Raw genomic sequence first — 19,932 nt, forward strand, 5'->3', positions numbered from 1 at the left:
CAACTATTCTTATATTCCATTTTTTTTAAACCTTGCCAACCATGACATTGTACTGCTGCTTAACACATAAAAACTGCTGCCCCACCCCCCCCCGCATACTACCATCTCCCCCCCCCCCCCCCCCCCCCCCCCCCCCCCCCGGCAATATTTACTTATGGGAAAAAAAAACCCCATATAACCCCCCCAAACTAAAAAAAAAAAAGATTCAAGAGATCTTAAAATAGAGCATTTAAAATATTATCAGTGCATTCATGAGGAAAGACAAAATAATACAAACAAAATGTCATTCTATCTGAGAGGAAAAAATACCTGCAGAAATAAAAGTGATTTACATAGAATTAATAGAAAAGTGGAAGAGAAAAGAATCAACACACTCAAATCTGGGATTGGGTTACATCCAACACAAGGGTTGTTCGCTATGGTGGCATCCCATCGCTTGCTTTTCCAGTTTTCAAACTTGCAAACCCAATCCGCCATTTTAATTAAGGGTCCGGAAATTCCAAAAAAGAAGTGTCAATATCAAACAATTTCACTTTGGATCCACACCTCACTGTGCTGCTCTTTAGGTGAAACTGCAAATATTCCATTTTTACCTATTCATTTTTATGTTAAAATGAAATAAGAGACAACTGACAAACTGACATGTTCTACAAACCCTGACATAAGGTTACCTTCTCTGCAATGGTGTGGGAATAATTCATTAACACAAGGTAAATTGTGGCCTCAGATGCAGATTTTAACTCTCATTCAGAGGAATGGAAGAATGTTTTGATGATGGGAGAATTTGGCTTGTGCCTTTTCAACCTTCCAAGAACATCTATAAAAATCTTAACCTCAGTGAAATAAACTAATGACTTATGCTGACCTGGGGTTTTCGTCTCCCTTAAAAAAAAATCAACTGAAATGTGAATCTTTCCATCTCCCCTTGAACACTAAAAACTAGATTAAAGGAAAAAAATGATCCCTATGAATTGTCTGCTTTTTAATAACAAGAGAATTCTGGGAAAATACTCATTAACCAAGTTAGAGAAACTTTTCTTCACTCAGTCACCAAGATTCTGAGTTTCAGGCAGATCCTTAAGCCCTCGCTAAAACTAAAATATTTCACCGCAATTATCTATGTATCTATTCCCCCCAATTTTCCTAAAGTCGAAGATTTTTAATGTCTGATTTGATTAGTAATGATGCTTCGAAGATGAAGGAAGACTACTGAACTTAAATCTATCCTTTTTATAAAAGGAACAAAAGGACAAGTGAACTCAGGTAGCTTATGTCTTAATAATAAAGTAGGCACAAAGCACAGGTGGAGCAAATACTATAACACATGTCTCTGTAGTGCAAGTCAAAATGCGGGGTCTTTACTCAAAAGTACTGGCCAGCTACAGGAAACACACAATTCTGAGTGATCGTTAAAAAGAGCCCAATTTGAAGTCCAATCTAAATCAGAGTTGACATTATTACAGAACATTAAAAATACGGTAAAAATTTACACATTACACATAAAGTAGTTAATGTTTTGATTTAATAGTTTGCAAAAGAGATCTCCAGATGTGTTTCCAATTACACCGGCTTCTCTACCCAACTATGGTAATAACATAGGTATGGTTACATATACCAGAACGAAGGAGAACCCGATAGCAGAGAGATACAGCAATACTTTAAGGTCCGAAGTCTGACCAGTACATATCAAAACATTTCCACGTTTCACTGGTTTACTAAGCTGACAAAGAACCATTTACAATTAAAAAGAAAAAAAAAAATCTTACAGACTTATTCTGACTGAAAGTTTTCTTTATTAACAGGCTTTTCAGTTTTGAACCTTACAAGAAGCTTCCTTAGGCAGCTGGTACAAAGCATGTGTTTCTAGGGTCTTTATCTCAATGCAGACTTGCTTGGTCATATAATCACTCACTTGGGTTTGCATCCCGTGAATATGACCTTTTTTTTTCTGGCTCGTTTGAGTTCAAGTTCCTTAAGCCATCCATGAGTTTCTGGCAAAGCATTTGGTCTCCACTTTATACACCTGTTTTATTTTCCAAGGGCAATGAAATGTTCATTATATAGTAACACACAATAAATAACTCACTGTTAACTCTAGGAGTAAGACTGGAAAGGGCGCCTATTGCATAGCAATACAGAAAAATCAGGTGAGGCACGGGATAGAAACAGTATGTACAGCAACTCCACTTAATGGGATTTTCCTGTTTTTTTTTTTTTCTTTCACATAATTAACACTAACAAATTCTTCCAGTGTTTATTTTTTTTTCTTAAAAAAAAAAAAGGTTTTGCTTCTTGTCTCTCTCACTTACAGAGTAGGTGAAACGTAGAATAAAGCCTTCAACTTTTTTTGTTTCAGATGCCAGTTTTAACAAACGGAACACAAACTTCCAAAGTGTTTGAACTAGTACCGCTTTTTCAAATTTTTTTTTTTTTAACACTGATGAAGCAAGGCTCTCTTATGTTTTCTTGTTACAAACATTGTCATTGTCGTCGTCGTTATCATCATCAACACCGTGTGATTATCATCTGGCCACTTTTCCAAGAATCTTAGCTGCATTTGCAAGACTTGACGATCATATTAGAAAGCTGTTCGATCTTGGGTGTTTTGCCTATGTAGTAGAGAATGGTCAGCGGTTCTAAATCCTGCGACACACAGCAAGGAGAAGCAGATGCTTCTGGGTTTATGGTATTATATAAGCTGAGAACCTAAAAGGACACAGAAGAGGAAAGACAACATAGGAAAAGACTAAAAAAACAAGAAAAAGGGCAATTGTTTTTTAACGAACCATTCCAACTTGTCACCTTATCAGTCAGAGCACAGAGTAGGCAATTTAAATTAGTTTTGCTTTGCTATTTCCTTTTCTTAACTCCCACTTATGGTCAAATTGGTATGTGTCCCTAGCAATCGCCGCATCCCCCATTTTCCCATAGAATCCTTTTCCTGTACATGGTAAACAAATGATTCTGTGAAAGTCAGACTGGACAAAATTGCTCACTCAACAGATTTTCCAGATTTTCCAATATGTCTTTACTTTGATCGCTGCTTTGCTGCACGTACGAATGAGGCCCTCAAAAATTTGGGTCCTCTTAGTATTAGGTGTTTTTTCTACACTTCTTTGTAATTTAAGCTGTTTCGTAAGCGCGTATTTTCAATTCCCACCTAGATGAGTCCCCTTAAGACCAGGGATTCTGCAGACTTTGTTTTTACTTCACAGCCCTGGTAAGTGTCCTCTGGACAAAATAAGACTCACGTGCTAGGTGAAGAAACGAATACATGCATACATAGAAACACAAATTTTTTAATTAAAATTCCCAACAGAGCTTTAATCTACCCTTAGATAGAGAAAAAGACATTTGTCTGCAAGGTGAAATCGTTCTATGCTAAGTGTCTTTTCAGTCTAATTTAATGCCACCTAAATTTTCATTTAAAAGATAAAAGTCTCTTCACTTATCATTGCTTCATAAATACAATCATGCTAAGAATGACATCAAAGGCAATCTATATTCTTAACTATTCACTTTCTTACATTTTGCTTAAAACAATAATAAAAATAATAATAATAATCGTCACTCCATTTAGCTTTCCATGTGGTAAATGGTAGTGGCTAAGCTGGAGGAGGGGATAGCTGTCCCTAAAACAAAATGAAGAGAAAGTTCTACAGCTAGTCCCATTCCTTTCACCCCACTCTGTATCAATGGGTATGTGACGTTCCCCAATGGAAGTATGTAGGTTCCCCAGTGATGATAAAGAGACATTTCCAAAGATGCCATTAATGTGTTAGTCAAACAGCAAGTGACCTTTTCCTCGAGATTCACTGCAATTTTTTCAGCCTAAGACAGAAGATCTGTTCAGCGCAGCAACACTGACTACTTTATTAAGCTACCTCTGGCTTCTTGGGTAACTGTCCAAACCACATATTTGTGACCATGACAGTTATTCTTCCTCTCTCCTTGAAAAACAAGCATGGGCTCAGCCTTCACACACTCCCTCTGTGTATCAGGGAGGAGAATTATGTTTCTACTTGGCAACTGGGCCTTGCCCACATTACAGCTACTGTTGCCACAGCCCAGATGAAGCAGCCTGGCCAGAGAGCTCAGACAAAGGGACAGGCATGAGCAAGCTTCGCTCACATGGCCAAGCACATGGTCAGCCCAGAGTGCCAAAATCTACAGGGGAGCTGGGAAAACAGCTGAAGGAAGGGGAGCTATATCTGTCAACTTAAAGTCTAGCATATGTAGGCATTTATAAATAAATAGACTTCATGTTCCAATAACACATGATTTTTCATACGAATTAAAGAGGGAACTTTATAATACAGATTGTCTACAATAATTGATAACCCTGAAACTCTTGAATTCAGCTGAACGCATTATGTGATCTTCTTGGCAGCAGATTCATTTTCCTATCCTGCAGTGAAGGCAATTTTTTGAATGCCTCTTTAATAAGGTGATTTACGGAGGCACAACCCCAATGTGTAGCCACATTTCAGGAATTAAACTCAGGCAGACAGAGCAATCGGAGGTCTGGTTCTAAAACAAGGAGGCCTGAGTTCCAAGCTTTGGTTTGTCACCAACCATTTGATCTTGGGCAAGTCATCTACATGATCTAGACTCCAATTTCTTTAGAAAAGTGAAAGGTTTGGACAAGATAACTTATGAAGTCCTTGCCATCTCTAAAATCCTACATGATGAGGCACCAGGAAGAAGTATTTGCACAAATATCATTGTTACATAGAAAACGTCTTTGCAAATCTGGGCCGGGAACCCATGGATTCTGAATTAGGACCTGTCTTCTGAATTAGCCTTCCATCCTCATTGAAGTAACTTGATAAAATATGCAGATTCTTGTTTACTTTGGGTTATATTCAAAAAGACTTAGAGATGCCAATTTTCAAATCGTTTTCACATATATCATCTTTTTGTTCCTATCAACTCTCAAGTTTGGCATTATTATTTTAAACATTTTTTTTTAAAGATTTTATTTTTTTTTTCCTTTTTCTCCCCAAAGTCCCCCTGTACATAGTTGTACATTTTTCGTTGTGGGTCCTTCTAGTTGTGGCATGTGGGCCGCTGCCTCAGCGTGGTTTGATGAGCGGTGCCATGTCCGCACCCTGGATTCGAACCAACGAAACACTGGGCCGCCTGCAGAGGAGCGCGCAAACTTAACCACTCGGCCTCGGGGCCAGCCCCTAAACATATTTTTTTTAATGTAGACATTCCTTTTTACTGATAATAAGTTGAGGGTCAGAGGAGTTAACCAACTTTCTACCTGTCATACACTAGTGAATCTCTATGCCAAAGCATCTGCTCAAGTCCTAATGTTCTTTCTAATATGACAGTCCCTGATACGGGTGACAGATCCTTTCTTTAGATGGGGACGTGAGTCCCTTCACAGCTGTACTTGACACTATGTGATAGATTCATCCCAAACAGTTTCTTTTCTCGCTATCTATTTATGCTTACAGCTGTTAAGAACATAAAACAAAGAAAAAATTAAAGAAAATTGTCCTCGAGTTGCTTATAATCTAATTGGGAAGGCAAGACCTACTGTTCTAACTGATCAGTGTTACTTTCTGAGTTCACTACCTCCTACACTCTTCCTCATCATTCAAAAGGATTTCTCCAGCGCCCATTTATGTGTGATGATGAAAAGGAACCAGGTTAATTAGAATTCATTTAGAAATACTATCAGCAGGTACACATTAGCAACCCAAGAATAGAAGAGACAAGTTAGCCAAATATTTACCCTACTGTGCTGAGTGTCTGAACTCCATAAATATGGGCATGCTCCAGCACAGAAGTTGGCATTGTACCCTTTAGGTTCATGTATCCATTTCCACCCAAGATCCCTCTTGAAATCAATGTAAAGTGGACGTAGGCAGCAATTATCCTGCACATTTCTGTTAAAAGAAAGAACAATGGAGATCGTAAAGCTGATCTCCCCCCGCCCCTCATCCCAAACCAGAAAAACAACTCATTCATTTATTCAACAAATATCTATGAGCAAATGTCACAGGCCAGGTTTTAATGGTTTTACTGTGATCTCAGTTGACTTTCATGATGGGATGTTATGGCGATTCGCTGGACTACCTTCCCTTATGAGTTCTATACCCTGACCCCCTTATCTGTGACCTCAAAAACCAAACCTTTTCCTTGAAAGACTAGATATAAGCGGAGAGGCAGCAGATGGAGACCAAGCCCTTTCTAACCAGCACTAAGCAGTTACGCCATCCAGCCTCTACTGCCCTTTCAAATACAAAATGGATGAAGTACAGTAGCTATTTTCAAAGAACCACCTGGGCATTTTCCTTCGAGAATAAATTCTTTATTTCATTTCACGTTCCTTGATATAGGAATGAACCACAGATCAAGAAACATGGAGTCTCGCTTAGTGCAACTGCTGGTTCCGGCACCTAAAACATGCCACTTTACTCATGAATTCGGACACTTTGGGCACTTTATCAGTGAGGACCCCTCACTGCCCCATAACCCTTGAAATGAAGAAACAGCCTTCCTCTTATCAGGCTTGACAGGAAGCCACAGAAGAACATTCACACTCTGCCTCCATGAACTCGCATGGGAATGGGAAATAAATTTGCGTTGCCCTCACTTCTCTCATTCTGCAGCTAAAGACATGACAAACAGCATTCTTCTCCAGTCTCTCTCATCTCTGTTACTGTGAAAGAGGTATGACCATGGGCACTCTGCAGCAAGGGTGAAGTCTTCATACGGATGGTGGGTCTTCCTAATTAGGAAGCTACCATCATGCACTTGAAATAAACATGCATCTGCTCTGGGGAACAGAGGGCTCATTTTCTTCTTCGGCCCCAGAGTGCTTCAGAGGGATTTTGGGGAAAAACTCAGGGGGCTAGTTTATCCCTTCACACTTGGTTCATTGCTAAAATGCTGATGAATACAACACAGAAATAATTGTTTTAAGCCTCTGGGAAGAATGATGTTACCAGATACGATGGCTATACTGTACTATACCTGGCCTGCAGCAAGGAATGGAGTTCAAGTTAACTTGTATGGAAAGAGAGGGAAAAGGCAGCACAAGACGTAACACACACAGTTGCTTAGTTTTATTTGTATCTCCTTTACCTAAAGCAATAGGCTGCGTCCAGAGCACGCTTCTTCCGCCGGTTGGACTGTTGTGACTCAAGTCTGTAGGAGGGCAACAACATTAGCAGGAGATGTGGGGTCTTCCCACTGTTTTTTTTCCTAGTGGACTTTATAGTTTTCTGATCACCACTGGTATATGTGGAGGTGCCATCAATACCTTGAAAAAATGCATTTGAGTAATAAACATTTAGCTTTACTTTCATCAAATATAATCAGCCATATTTTTTTTTCTTTGCATATTGTCACAAATAGCAGTGATGACCACAACAGCAGCGGCAGCTGGCTATAGTCATTCCCCGCGGATATAGATATGGCACAAGAGGACTGCTGCACGTGACAATGAACACTTCTAAATGAGACTCTTGTCAGAGGAGGAGGACAGTTCAGTGTCCAAGACAGGGCTTGCTAGTTACGAAAGTCACTACAGAAGAAGTCTTTGACCTATAGTCCAAGGGCGATCTCAGCAGTTTCTTTTAGTCAATGCTCAGTTTAGGCTGTGTTCAACCCCTCAACAACCAAACCCACAGCAATAGAAGATGCCTTGTCACCCAGTGGCTCCCTCTCTTCCTAGGACTACCAAACTCAAAAGACTTGCTTAATGGACATGAACTGAGACTTACACCAAATTGCAGCGAATGAGGTTCAGTGAAACAGAAGTCACCTTTACCCAATGCTATTTTGGGACGTTGTGAAGAAAGAGCTTTTTCATTTATTTTATGGCATCCTCAACACTTTCCTGATTCCATCTGAGATTTAGAAACTTGAGCTGCCCAAAGCATGCTCAAGAGACTGCCAGTTAAGCATTTAATCTCCACACTCTAGAGAATCACGGCTATGCTAGAGTCTGAAATAAATCTCTAGACCTCTGGGAGTATTTTTCCATGAGCAAGAGCCACTGTAGCCTTCTGCAAGTGGACGGAGGTCCCGGGTGGTGTTCATTAGGGAAGGGACATTAGTTCCCAGGCCTGGTGGTGTGGCGCTGATGTTGCTGCCCCAGCACGTGTACTGACTCCCTCTCACTTCTCATCATCAATGACTTGATATCTAATACATGAAGTGACTCAAACCTTTTGGCATCGCCTCATTCTCCCTGACTTTTGGCTAATTCACCATAAGGTGAGCAAAAATATGAGATCACTTGTTTTGTGTTTATAAACTGTTATAAAAGTCTGACAAGGAAGCCACTTGAAATATCAGGCACGAGCTACAAAAGGTGGGGTGTTCTGATACATGTAAGGTTGAAAAAGCCGTAGTGTGAGAGGACTCCCTTCTTCTGTGAAATACAGTTGTGGGTTCCTGACATCGGGTTTGGGGCATTATCAATGGATTTCCTTGAATGCATGCTATCTTCTTCTTCTACAATATTAGCATGGATAGAAAGTTGGTTTGCTTAAATGAAGAAAATAAGGGCTTAACTGACTATTTAATAGTTTGGAGGGTTGATAAGTCAGTCAGTTAGTATTGACCGAATCATCACTGGGCATGAAGCAGTGTAAACTGGGAACCAATTCCTTTCTTTAATCCTTTCTGCCTTCATCTATCTTTCTCCAACCATATCGTTACCCAAACAAATGAAACCCCCCAGGCCTCACCAAACAATCCCATTTTCACATGCAAGCTGACTTCATCCCCATGAGATTCTCAACACAGGCCCTTCCCTCCCCCACCTCATAGGACCAAGTTTCAGTTACCTGCGAATCTTGCTTCTAGTTCTTCGCTTTTGTTGGGGATGATGTAATTATTAGACGGTACAAAGGTGCAGCAAGGACAGTGTAAACTTATTTTAAATCCCAGGTTCCTGTCTGGAAAACATTAAGTCAAGGAGGTCATTTGTACGTGTGTCTACACCCTTAAATCTGCAAGCAACTTGCCATACTTTAGGGTCACTGAACATCTAGGGAGGAAAAGAGAGGGTGGTGGTAACCTTTATGGTGGAGCCATTCATGAACAGCGTCAGTGACGTCAAAGGAGAGCCATTCGCCTTCTGCTCTTGTTTTCACCACTTTGCTGTCGATGTAGCGCTGGGTTGGAGATGTTAAATCTTTGGATTTGAGAATCTGGAGAAGAAAAGAGCAAGAGGAAAAACTCAGTTGGCATACTGACAGCATGACTAAACCAAAACCATTAACAGTATTCCAATTCATTATCTAAATTTAGCTCCACTCTAGTATATCCATGTATTGTCATCTCAACAGCATGGCCACATGCATAAAAACATAACACCAGGCCATTTGCCATGAAAAATAGAGCTACTAAATCAGCTGTGTGTTATGATAAAGGTGACAGGAACCATAAAGCCAAGTGTCTAAAAGAAAGTGACAGTAATTATTTTACTTTGCTGACATAAGCTTTGCAAGATTTCAGCCATAAATTCTATGCTATTAAGTTAATGGTTTTGTTGTTCAGCCTCCCTATTTATTTAGTTTGGGGAGCTGGGATGCGGGGAGGGGCCGGAGGAGGGGTCCACTTCAGAGGACCCTTGCTCACCCTCTGAACGTCCTCACCTTGGTTCCTAAATCCACCGACATTAAAATAGGTGGCATGCCTCAGCTTTTGAGGTAAGTCTCTGGCTGGCACTTTTACTCCCAATGCGACTTTTTGTGATTTATAAAGATATTCCATATCCTGCAGACTAAGACTGTATCGGGACGTAGTGAGACACACTATGTTGTACATTCGTACAACAGGGTGTAGTGAGAGTCAGAAAGCAAATGAGCCTGAACAATGAGACTTTAGAAGCATGTATTCACCTCAAATACATAAAGAGCAAGTGCATTATGTTCTTGAGTTTCTACAGGAAGTGAGCATTTCAGTGGTTTTTAAAAAATTCTGTCTGTCTTTAAATGATAGTGTTCTGTGAACCAGTCACATGATGATCCTAAAACTCCCAGAACTATAGTGAATTCCTCCCCAAGCCCTATATCCTGCCTTCCTCGGTACTCAGGGGCTCAAGCCCTATCGCTTTATGCTGCCCTTCCTGATACTGAGTCTAATTGTTCTGTGGTCATTTCCTATATATGAGTTTGATCTCTCCAGTAAGTTCATAAGCTTCCCCAGGGCAGGGATCATGTCTTCAATGTGATATCATTTCAAAGCATAGTACTGGATGTAATCAATGACCATTAAATGACTATCTGTATATCTAGAAGATTTATTTACTCTCTTTAAACCTTGTAAATCAAAAATGCATAATCGTCCTGCTGATTTTAAAATGGACTTTCCTTCCAAGTGCATATATGATTGGTTTCAAGTAATTTGGCCACAAATGCTTCCTAGAATATTTGGCATTAGAATAGACTTTTTTCTGACTTAAGTGTAGAAAAAGAAAAAGATTCATACCACCGGACTCGGGTGCCCTCACGAATTTTAGACAAACCCTACTCTACAGACTTCTCCTTAAAGTCCAACAAACCCCACTAAGTGAAGAGAATCTAGAGGTAACCATGATTCCATCACGGGCAAGAAAAGCTCTTTGTGAATTAAAGGAAGCAAACTAACACAACTTGAGGGCTGGGCACACATTATTCCATTTAATTTAATCCCCAAAACACTTCTATGAGGTCGATTAGGAAACTGAAACTCAGGGAGGTTAAGTAACTCACCCAATGCCTCACAGTGAACAAGCGTGGAGAGGATTTAAAGCAATCCCAAGTCATTTCCCCACCTCAGTGCTGCAGCTTTGAAGGCCAACAGAGTTGTAGGAGTCAGGGTGGCACCGTGATTCACCCTTCCCCCTTTCCAGATGACAAAAAACATTCAATGATAGAGGCAAAGATGTTTAATAAGATTATAATAAAGGTTGGTGCAAGATGAAAATATAACATGTGGCCTGTATGCACAGTTAATGCCGACGTAAACCTATGACTTTAAAGATACAACTTAACAGCAGCCAGTCCTCTGGAAATCAAACTTTGCCTTGAAAACACCCCCAGTTGGGTAAATAAGACGCCACTTAGCCAATTCAGAATAAATGGTATAATTAACCTAAGATAGAATAACAATGATAAAGCAATGGTTGAGAAGTTTTCAGCATTTCCATCTGCCTCATTGACTATAGTAATAGCAATTTAATAACTAGTAATATACCCAGAACTCATTTTTCTGTCTTTAAATTTCTTCCCCTAGTTGACCTCCTATAATGATGCACTATTTCAGAAGGCTTTGTATATTTGCTTTGCTCTAGATTAGCACAGTGTATATCTTATTCATCTTTATATCCCTAACACTTAGACATACTATCTAGAACAAAACATTGCTTTCATTGTTGAACTAATTACATGCAAGATATATATATCATATACCAAATGTCTGTGTTATCTATCTACGAGATATATGTGTATATGTATAAGACACCATATATATATGGTGTGTATATGGTACACACACACACACACACCCCATATATATATACATTAAGTGAAGACAGAATTTTTTTTTAAAAAATCATGACCACATTGACCAAATGGGCAGAAAAAAACACATACTGGCAAATCTACAGAAATTCTTCACCTCATAGAGAAGGAGTAATCTAGATTATCTTATTTAAAATCAGACTAAAGGGGAGAAAAGAGATTCTGAAACTTTTTTCTTTTTTAAATCTCCTTGGAAGTTATGTGCTTGCTCAGTCCTGGAACACCGGCAGGTTCTGACAATGGACCGCTTCAAATTCTCCCGCAAGTGAAACGTTCTCCATTATCTTTTTACCAGTTCAAGAACAGGTCAAGAAAGCCAGCTAGTTAGCTACATAATCCTGAAACGGAGACATGACTTTGGTCTTGTGGGTTTGTCGTCTCGAACTGTATGGCCAAGCAGTTCTTAAACCCACTTGTTGCAATTTAACTCCATTCTTTCTTATTCAGTCCTCAGTGGAAACAGGAAACAGCTGCCTTCCATCACTCATAGAACATCCCTCATATTCCTGGAGACTGTTATTAAGTCCCCTCAGCATGCTCGCGCTCGCTCTCTAAGCTAAATAAACCGAGTTCCTTGAGCCCATATTTAGAGGGGCAATTTCCCAAACCTTTAATCACTTGGGTCGCTAACAAGGGTGAATGATGCTCTGTAAAGGTACTCCTCCCACAGCTCGGTGATTTCGTTTCAGAACTGGCTAGAAAACCTTCTAATCACATCTCAAAGTCTTGAGTCTTAACTGGAAAGGTATCTTCTTTCCAAGAATAGGCACAACCTCCCTGCCCATTTATCACCCACGCTAAATTCAACTGTGAAGGAAGAAAATCAACCTGTTGCAATTATCAATTAGTACTTTCTTCAATTTAAGAGTTTATACAAAAATGACCAGTTTGGTCAACTCTCCGTTCTATTCTAGCCTTTGCTGTCTGCCTTTCTCCAATCTCCCCACAACAAGTGTATTGAATGTTAATAGTCGTGGATATGCAGCTGTTGTTTTTTTTCTGGAGCCAAGGTCACTCCTGAATTCCTTTGTACATCTTATTGTGACAAAGATAATTTAGTTGAATAAGAGAAGCTCTCTTAACTGGCCTCCATTTAACTAGCCAGATTAACCAGTATTCTCCATTTGTTCTGTGATATATATCGGCAGATACCCACAGTATGCTGGGGCTCATTGCTGGAAAGCTACTTTCTAGTGTGTTCCAAACACTTCTGGTTTTGCCAGTTGAGTTATACGCTTAGCAAGTATCACTTGTATATGGTTCTAAACCTGTTCATGGTAGTTGAACTCGATATTGTAATTATTCAAGTTAATTAGAAACTGATGAAATACAGGACCAAAAGTAAAGCGAACTGTTGCTTCTGTGAAAACCAGGTTGAATGCCTTGCAAAGTCTTCATAAAGACAAGTTGTTTTAAAAAAGCTTTTCTTTGGAAAACAGTTTAGTGGCTCCCCAAAAATGTAAACATAGAACTACCATATTATCTAGCAATTCCACTCCTAGGTATATACCCAGAAGAATTGAAAGCAGGGACTCAAACATATACTTGCACACCAATGTCCAGAGCAGCACTATGCACAACAGCTGAAAGGTGAAAAGAACCCAAGTGTCCATCAACACATACATGGATAAACAAAATGTAGTGTATCCATACAACAGAGTATTACTCGGCTGTAAAAAAGAATGGAATTCTAACACATATTACAACATGGGTGAATCTTAAAAACATTATGCTAAGTGAAATAAGCCAGACACAAAAGGACAAACACTGTATGATTTCACTTACGTGAGGTACCTAGAATAGGCAAATTCATAGAGCTAGAAAGTAGAATAGACATTACCAGAGACTGGGGGGAGGGGGAATGGGGAGGTATTGTTTCATGGGTACAGAATTTCTGTTTAGGATGATGAAAAAGTTCTGGAAATGGATTGTGGTGATGGTTGTACAACATTGTGTATGTACTTCATGCCACTGAATTGTGTACTTAAAAAATGGCTAAAAGGTAAATTTTACATCATGTATATTTTACCACAATGAATTTTTTTTAATAATTTTAAATGTGGGAGAGACAGCTATGAAAGAAAGAAATAAGATAATAAAAAACTGGAAGGATCCTGTACTCTGGTTGCTCAGCAATTGTCCTGAAACTTCTCTTTCTTTTTCAAAGAAATTAAAAACTAGAAATCATAGATGATGCACTATGGATGTGGTTTATGCAAGAAATAAGACACAGATTGGCAATAAATGGAGCCACAGTCAAAGAAAAGTCCTTGGTCTTTTATAAAAAACTCAGCATGTAAATTACGTATTTGTGTGTGCGTGCATTATACATACGTGGGTACACATATATACGTTTTAAGTTAAAATATAAGGTTTGCATCTCTCTCTTGTGTTTGAATAATCCCCTGCTATAACTGACATTTTTTCTCTAAGTAACAGACCAATAATTGTTCCTGATTGAACAAGAAAAGACGGCTTCTAATATATTGAAAATGAGATCTAGCTGTCTCTCGCTTGGCTACCACCCACAGTGATGTTTGAATGCTATCTTCATTACGTTATTGATATATACACATTATCCATAATATGTGCAAAATACCCATATATCACCTCTGGCAACGCTCTAAGCTCTTCACTGAATTCCCAAACTCCCTACACAAAAGGATCCATTCATCTCTCTGCCACTGGAAAGCAGCCAATCAGGGAGTGGGTAGAGGTGAAAGTCACTGATGTTACCCAACAGTTTGGGAGCAAAAAGAAAGAAAAGAAGTCTAGATGCAAAATTATAGCCAGAGGAAATCTAAGTCTTAAAGGAATAATGCTGTAACTCAACTCAGGATTTGGCTTAGACACCAAGGGCAACACCTCTTCCACTCCTATGAGACATGGCAGAGTTACAAGAAAGCTCAGGGAATTCTTCCCATATTCAGACATCAACGGACCTATAGGAGAACCAAGGGGCCAATTCAACCAGACTTCTATTGGAAGGGGAAATTTAAGAACAGGGCTGTAGAGAAAAACTGACGCCAGGTTAACCAGTATGGGCCCATCTTGTTGTTGTTTTTAAATGCATTTCAAGCTTTTAATGTTTAAATGTATTTAACTATTTTAAGTGAATTGCAGAGTGATTAATAAATGCTGAATTAAACATTCACCTTGCTGGCTATGAGCACCCTCTCTCAGATCTGTCCGACCTCGAGTCATTAACTTCAGTCTCATGAAATACTCACCAGAAAGGCACTCTGAGGCCATTTGCTCCAACCTACTACAATTCATTCTCTAACATCTCTTTGGCTGAAGACGTTTCATGACAGTAAACTCACTGCATTTTGAGAAAGGCCATCCTGCTTTTGGACAATTTGTATGTTGAGAATTCTTTATCTTGGACTTAAAATTTCCATCAACCAGTCTTTGTGAATCGTAGTACCATTGCCTCATATGTATACAATCATTTAAGTGTTTCAAATATTTGAATATTTTCATGTTTTTCAGTTTTCACAAAAACCTTGTGAGGTAGACATCATAACCCTACATTATCTATATTCTGCAGCTGAAGGAAAAGAAGCCTGAAGGACTAACCTGGGTTACTGAAGTCCTGCTGGAAGAGCCTACACTAAGATCTTGCTCTCTTAATACCAGGGGAGAGGGCTTTCCAATATTGTATTTTGTTCTCTAGAACGAGAAGTAAAATTCTCTTTCTTCTCTATGTCAGGCCATAATCACAAGAGGTGACTTCCGTCAGCTGCTTCCTTCAGGTCAAGGTCTGAGGTGCTTCACCATCCTTGTCAAGCCCCTTTTCAATGTCCCTTTTAAAATCAGTTCCTCAACGAACTCCAGATACAGTCTAGCAGAATACGGAGAATATACAGGATATGCCAAATGCGAAAGGAATGGCTATTACTTCTCTTGTTCTGGTTATTATTTTTAATGCAACCTATTTACTATTTACCATCAAATCACAGTAAACTTTTTATAAAATAAAACCTTTGTTCTTACACAAACTGTTAAATCAGAGTTTTCACCTCAAATTCTTTCTAGAATGACATGGAATAAAGAGATAGAAAAGAAGGAAGGCAAAGAGGGAGGGAAGGCTGGTTTTTATAGCCCAGTGGTTCTCCAACTTTAGCCTGCATTAGAAACATCTGGAGGGTTTATTAAAACACAGATTGCTGAGCCCAATCCCCAGAGTTTCTGATTTAATAGAGGTGAACTTGAATTTGCATTTCTAACAAGTTCCTCGGAGATGCACAAGCTGCCGGTCCACTCTGAGAATCCCGACTCTGGTCTATACTTATGCAATTCATTTTTTAAACTAAACGCAAGTTACTCATATGTCTCTGTTAATTGTGAGCTTATTTGATCTTGGTGTTTAGCCTTTTGGAAGCTCTCTGAATCTTAAGTTTGCTATTCAACATAGAACCTATCCATTCTAGCTACCTAGTACCAGCAACTGCGCATCCAATGTCTTCATGAGGTCGATGACAACACTGTGAAATTACATAAGGCCAAAACTACAACTTGTTGCTGGGTACTCAGGTACTTTCCTGCAAGACCTTGTTTCTTTAATCAATACTTTGTGGTACATTGTATACAGCAGAAAAAAGTAGAATTTCATTAGTTTAATTGAGGCATGAGGCCCTGTTTAGGCCAGGAGTCCAGCCCATCTTCACCAACTGACAATCCATTCCATTTCTTCTGTGGCCCCTTAGGTTTCTTTGAAGAACCCATAGGGCTTGCCAAGGGCCTTTGGAAATCACCAGTGAGTGAAAAGAGTCAGAGGCTTTGAAGTCAGACAAACATAAACTGTTACTTACTGGATCTGTGATCTTCTTACTTATGAGAGGGGTCAATAAAACCCACCTTATATGTTTGTTGAGAGAATTAAATGACACAGAGTAAGCAAAGCCCCTACCATATTGCCCTGTATTCAATAAATATGAATTATTATTATAATCACACTCCTTACCTGGTCAAAATCTTCCAGAGGTTTCTACTGTCTAGTGAATAAAGCCCAGATTCCTTAGGTTAGTATTTAAGATGCAACTTGCCACCAAGTTTACTATCCTAGACCCACCGCTTATCCCTGGAAGCTAACCTAAACATGACCCCTAAAAGCTATATTCCACGTCTCAAACTCTGTTCAGCCAAGTATCCCTACCGGAATGCCCTACCCCGCCTCTGATTTTTACCTAGAGACAAAACAAAGCAAACAACAAAAAAACCCCTCTATTCTTTAGTCCAGCTTTTCAATGAAATGGTTACATTCACTCTAAAGTCAGTTTTCTTTTCCTTGCTCCCCAAGCAATTACTGGGTGTGTGAGCAACTAGCCCCTTGCACACAGTGACTTCCAAGGTAATCCTGTATGTGCGTACATTTCAATTTCTTCCAATGAGATCTCAAGCTCCTAAAAGATAGTGGGAATAAATTTATTTAAATCTCCACAAATGCTCTATTCTAGTTTGCTGACAAGAGCAGCTTAAGGAATATATAGTCACTGATTTAATTTTACTGGAATCTGACTCTCTGGGTTGAAATCTCGATATATCAACATTTAATCTCACACAGACAGACAAACAGAACACACTCATGAAGGAATTTCTTGGCTTATTCACAGGAAGAACAAATGATCCTCCAACATACCACTTCAGCATTCATACTCTGAGGAGCCTTTCGACCTGCATGACAAAAAACAATGATGATATCTACTTGTAATAGAATACTTAATATAATCAGTAAATTTGTCCAGTGGTTCATTCATTCATTGAATAATTTCTGTTTCACCCACTGTGTGGCTTCTGTCTCTTCAACGGACTCAGACTTCTCACTACTATGGTCCTGCCCAAAAGCCCCACTGAAGTTATATAACTGAAGTCATTCTCTGCCCAGAGAAGGCCACTGATTGGCCATGAGCTGAAGAACTGACCCTGTGTGGGGAGCATCTCAGATGTGCCTGAGTGCTTATTTATTCATTTGCTTGAATTTATTTATAGTCCATTTTCTCCAGTTTAGTTCAACAAGTATTAAGCACTGGCTATAAGCAAGCCGTTACACTTTTATCCCATGCTCACAAGATGATCCCTGTGCTTAAAGGAGTTCACGCTACAGTGAGAGAATACAGACATCTCAACAAAAATTAAAGGAATGTGCCCACAGGGCACAATGAGGTCACTGAGACAGGGCATCTGCCATAGCCTAGTGAGGTCTGGGAAGGATTCCTAGAGCAAGGAGAGGATTAAAAGGTAACTCCCAACATCTGAAAAACTGGCAAGGATGCTGGGTACCAAGAGAACACAGTCCAGGTAATAGGGATGTGCTGGCTCATAGAGAAGAGAACGAATAATTGCATGTTCCTTTCTTTTCAGGGCCTTTCGTCCTTTCCATGCACTGTGCACTTGAACTGATGGACAGTTTGCTACATAGGCATTTTGCACTCCCAGCACTGCCCTAACAAAGCACCACAAACGGGATGGCTTAAAACCACAGAAATGTACTCTCTCACAGTTCTGGAGGCCAGAAGTCAAAACTCAAGGTGTTGGCAGGCCACGCTCTCGCTCCCCGAAGCCTCCAGAGGATCCGTCCTTGCATTCTCTAGCATCTGATGGTTTGCCTGCAACCTTTGGCGTTTCTTGGTTTACAGCCACATACCTTCAATCTCTGCCTTTGTCTTCACCTGGTGTTCTCCCTGTGTGTCTCTGTGTCTTCACACGGCCATCTTCTTATAAGGACACTGATCCTACAAGATTAGAGGCCTACCCTACTCCAAGATGACCTCATTGTAACGTAACTAATTATATCGGCAATGACCCTATTTCCAAATAAGGTCACATTCTGAGGTGCTGGGGATTAGGCCTTCAGCATATCTTTTTTGAGGGGAGAGAATTCAACCTATAGCAGTAGGCGTTCAGACACTGTGCTGGATTGAATATGTTCTCACGTTCAACCTGACTGTGAAGTTTTTCAAAGCAAAGAACATTCTCTTTCTTATTCTCCCACAGTGTTTTCCACTGCAATTTTCACAGTCCCTCATTGGTAAATTCTTACTGACTAGCAGGCTTCATTAGAAAGACATAGATGATCATGCAACAAGCCCCTGAACAGTCAGACATACATTAATATATACAGGCAGGTGCCACATAACAATGTCTCAGTCAATGCGTATACAATGGTGGTCCCATAAGTCTAGTACCATACAGCCTAGGTGTGTAGTAGGCTCTACCATTTAGGTTTGTGTAAGTGCACTCTATGATGTTTGCACAACAATGAAACTGCCTAACGATGCATTTCTCAGAGTGTGCCCCTGTCATTAAGCAACTGATAAGTGTACACATATATGTACAAATATATATATATATATACACACACACATACATACATACATATATATGTGTCAAGGAGGACAGAAAGAATCATCACACAGAGTAAGCAATTTTATACTGTATTTTACCTTTTCTACTTAATATATTTCATTAGGGGAAGGAAAATAAGGGAGAAAAAGCAATAAAGTGAATTTCCAAGTAACAGAAAGTGGGGCCTTATAGAGAATCAGAGCTGGGTGAATGGCTTTTCTTCCACTGAGGCGTAAACATGGCTCTCTGTTCCTGTTCAACTGCAGCTTCCTTGAACAATGCTGGGTCACTTTGGGGGTGCTTAACAAACCGACACACTGCATGATTACCCTTCAGAAGTGGCTTCACAGAGCCAGCATTCGTCTTGCTTCTCCCATCACCGTGTCCCGTAACTGCCCCGGGTCCTTTGTAACTGCACCCCTTTAAGAGGTCGTAAGTAATGTATACCTCACCAGGGGTTTGTGAGAGCCCATAGAGCAGACTCCTATGGAATACACATCAGCTTCAAAAGAAAGACTCACATAAAAGTAGTCTCTTTGGAGCTTAGATATTTACAGCATTATGTCACTATATTAACTCTTTATCTTTATAGTACATAGTAATGAACATTGATATGTTCCTATATTACACATATCCATGTGCAATTATGATAAAATATGGCATACATAGATCTTTAATGATCTTTATGGAAATGGCACCAGATATATCTTCAAGCTACACACACACACACACACACACACACACACAGGAAAGCCTCTCCTCTGTGATGAAAACACCTAACTCTCTATTGTTTCCTTCCTTTTTTTATATTCTCTACAGATGGGCCTTTGTGCTGACTGCACATGTACATAAACAAGTAAATTCATTTCTACAGGCATGAGGGATGAAGGAGTCCTTTGTGTAAATGAAAAGTCTCTGAGATGCTGCAACTCAACAGCACTCAGGAGACCATCCTATATAAATCACCCAGCAGAGATAAGACTGAATTGGAATAAGGTCACATCAGCACAGGCAAGGAAAGAGAAATGTACAAAAAACATTCGATGATAGA

The 19,932-nt window shown here is 39.7% G+C and overlaps 1 protein-coding gene across 3 annotated transcripts in view; it reads right to left on the bottom strand.

The window, feature by feature from the left end:
• Positions 1 to 1,504: 1,504 nt before the first annotated feature.
• TGFB2 (transforming growth factor beta 2) overlaps positions 1,505 to 19,932 on the bottom strand; it is an 83,037-nt gene continuing 64,609 nt past the window's right edge. For 2 of the 3 annotated variants that reach the window (XM_046679602.1, XM_046679603.1), the window contains 5 exons: positions 9,047 to 9,179; positions 8,814 to 8,924; positions 7,102 to 7,279; positions 5,747 to 5,900; positions 1,505 to 2,706 (listed from right to left, as the gene is read on the bottom strand). In XM_046679602.1, the coding sequence (XP_046535558.1) occupies positions 2,548 to 2,706; positions 5,747 to 5,900; positions 7,102 to 7,279; positions 8,814 to 8,924; positions 9,047 to 9,179 (735 nt within the window). In that variant the 3' untranslated portion in view covers positions 1,505 to 2,547. The remainder of the gene's footprint in view (positions 2,707 to 5,746; positions 5,901 to 7,101; positions 7,280 to 8,813; positions 8,925 to 9,046; positions 9,180 to 19,932) is intronic. The other variant, XM_046679604.1, reaches the window with a different exon arrangement.

Source organism: Equus quagga, chromosome 12 (assembly GCF_021613505.1).
Source record: "Equus quagga isolate Etosha38 chromosome 12, UCLA_HA_Equagga_1.0, whole genome shotgun sequence".
Lineage (NCBI taxonomy): Eukaryota > Metazoa > Chordata > Mammalia > Perissodactyla > Equidae > Equus > Equus quagga.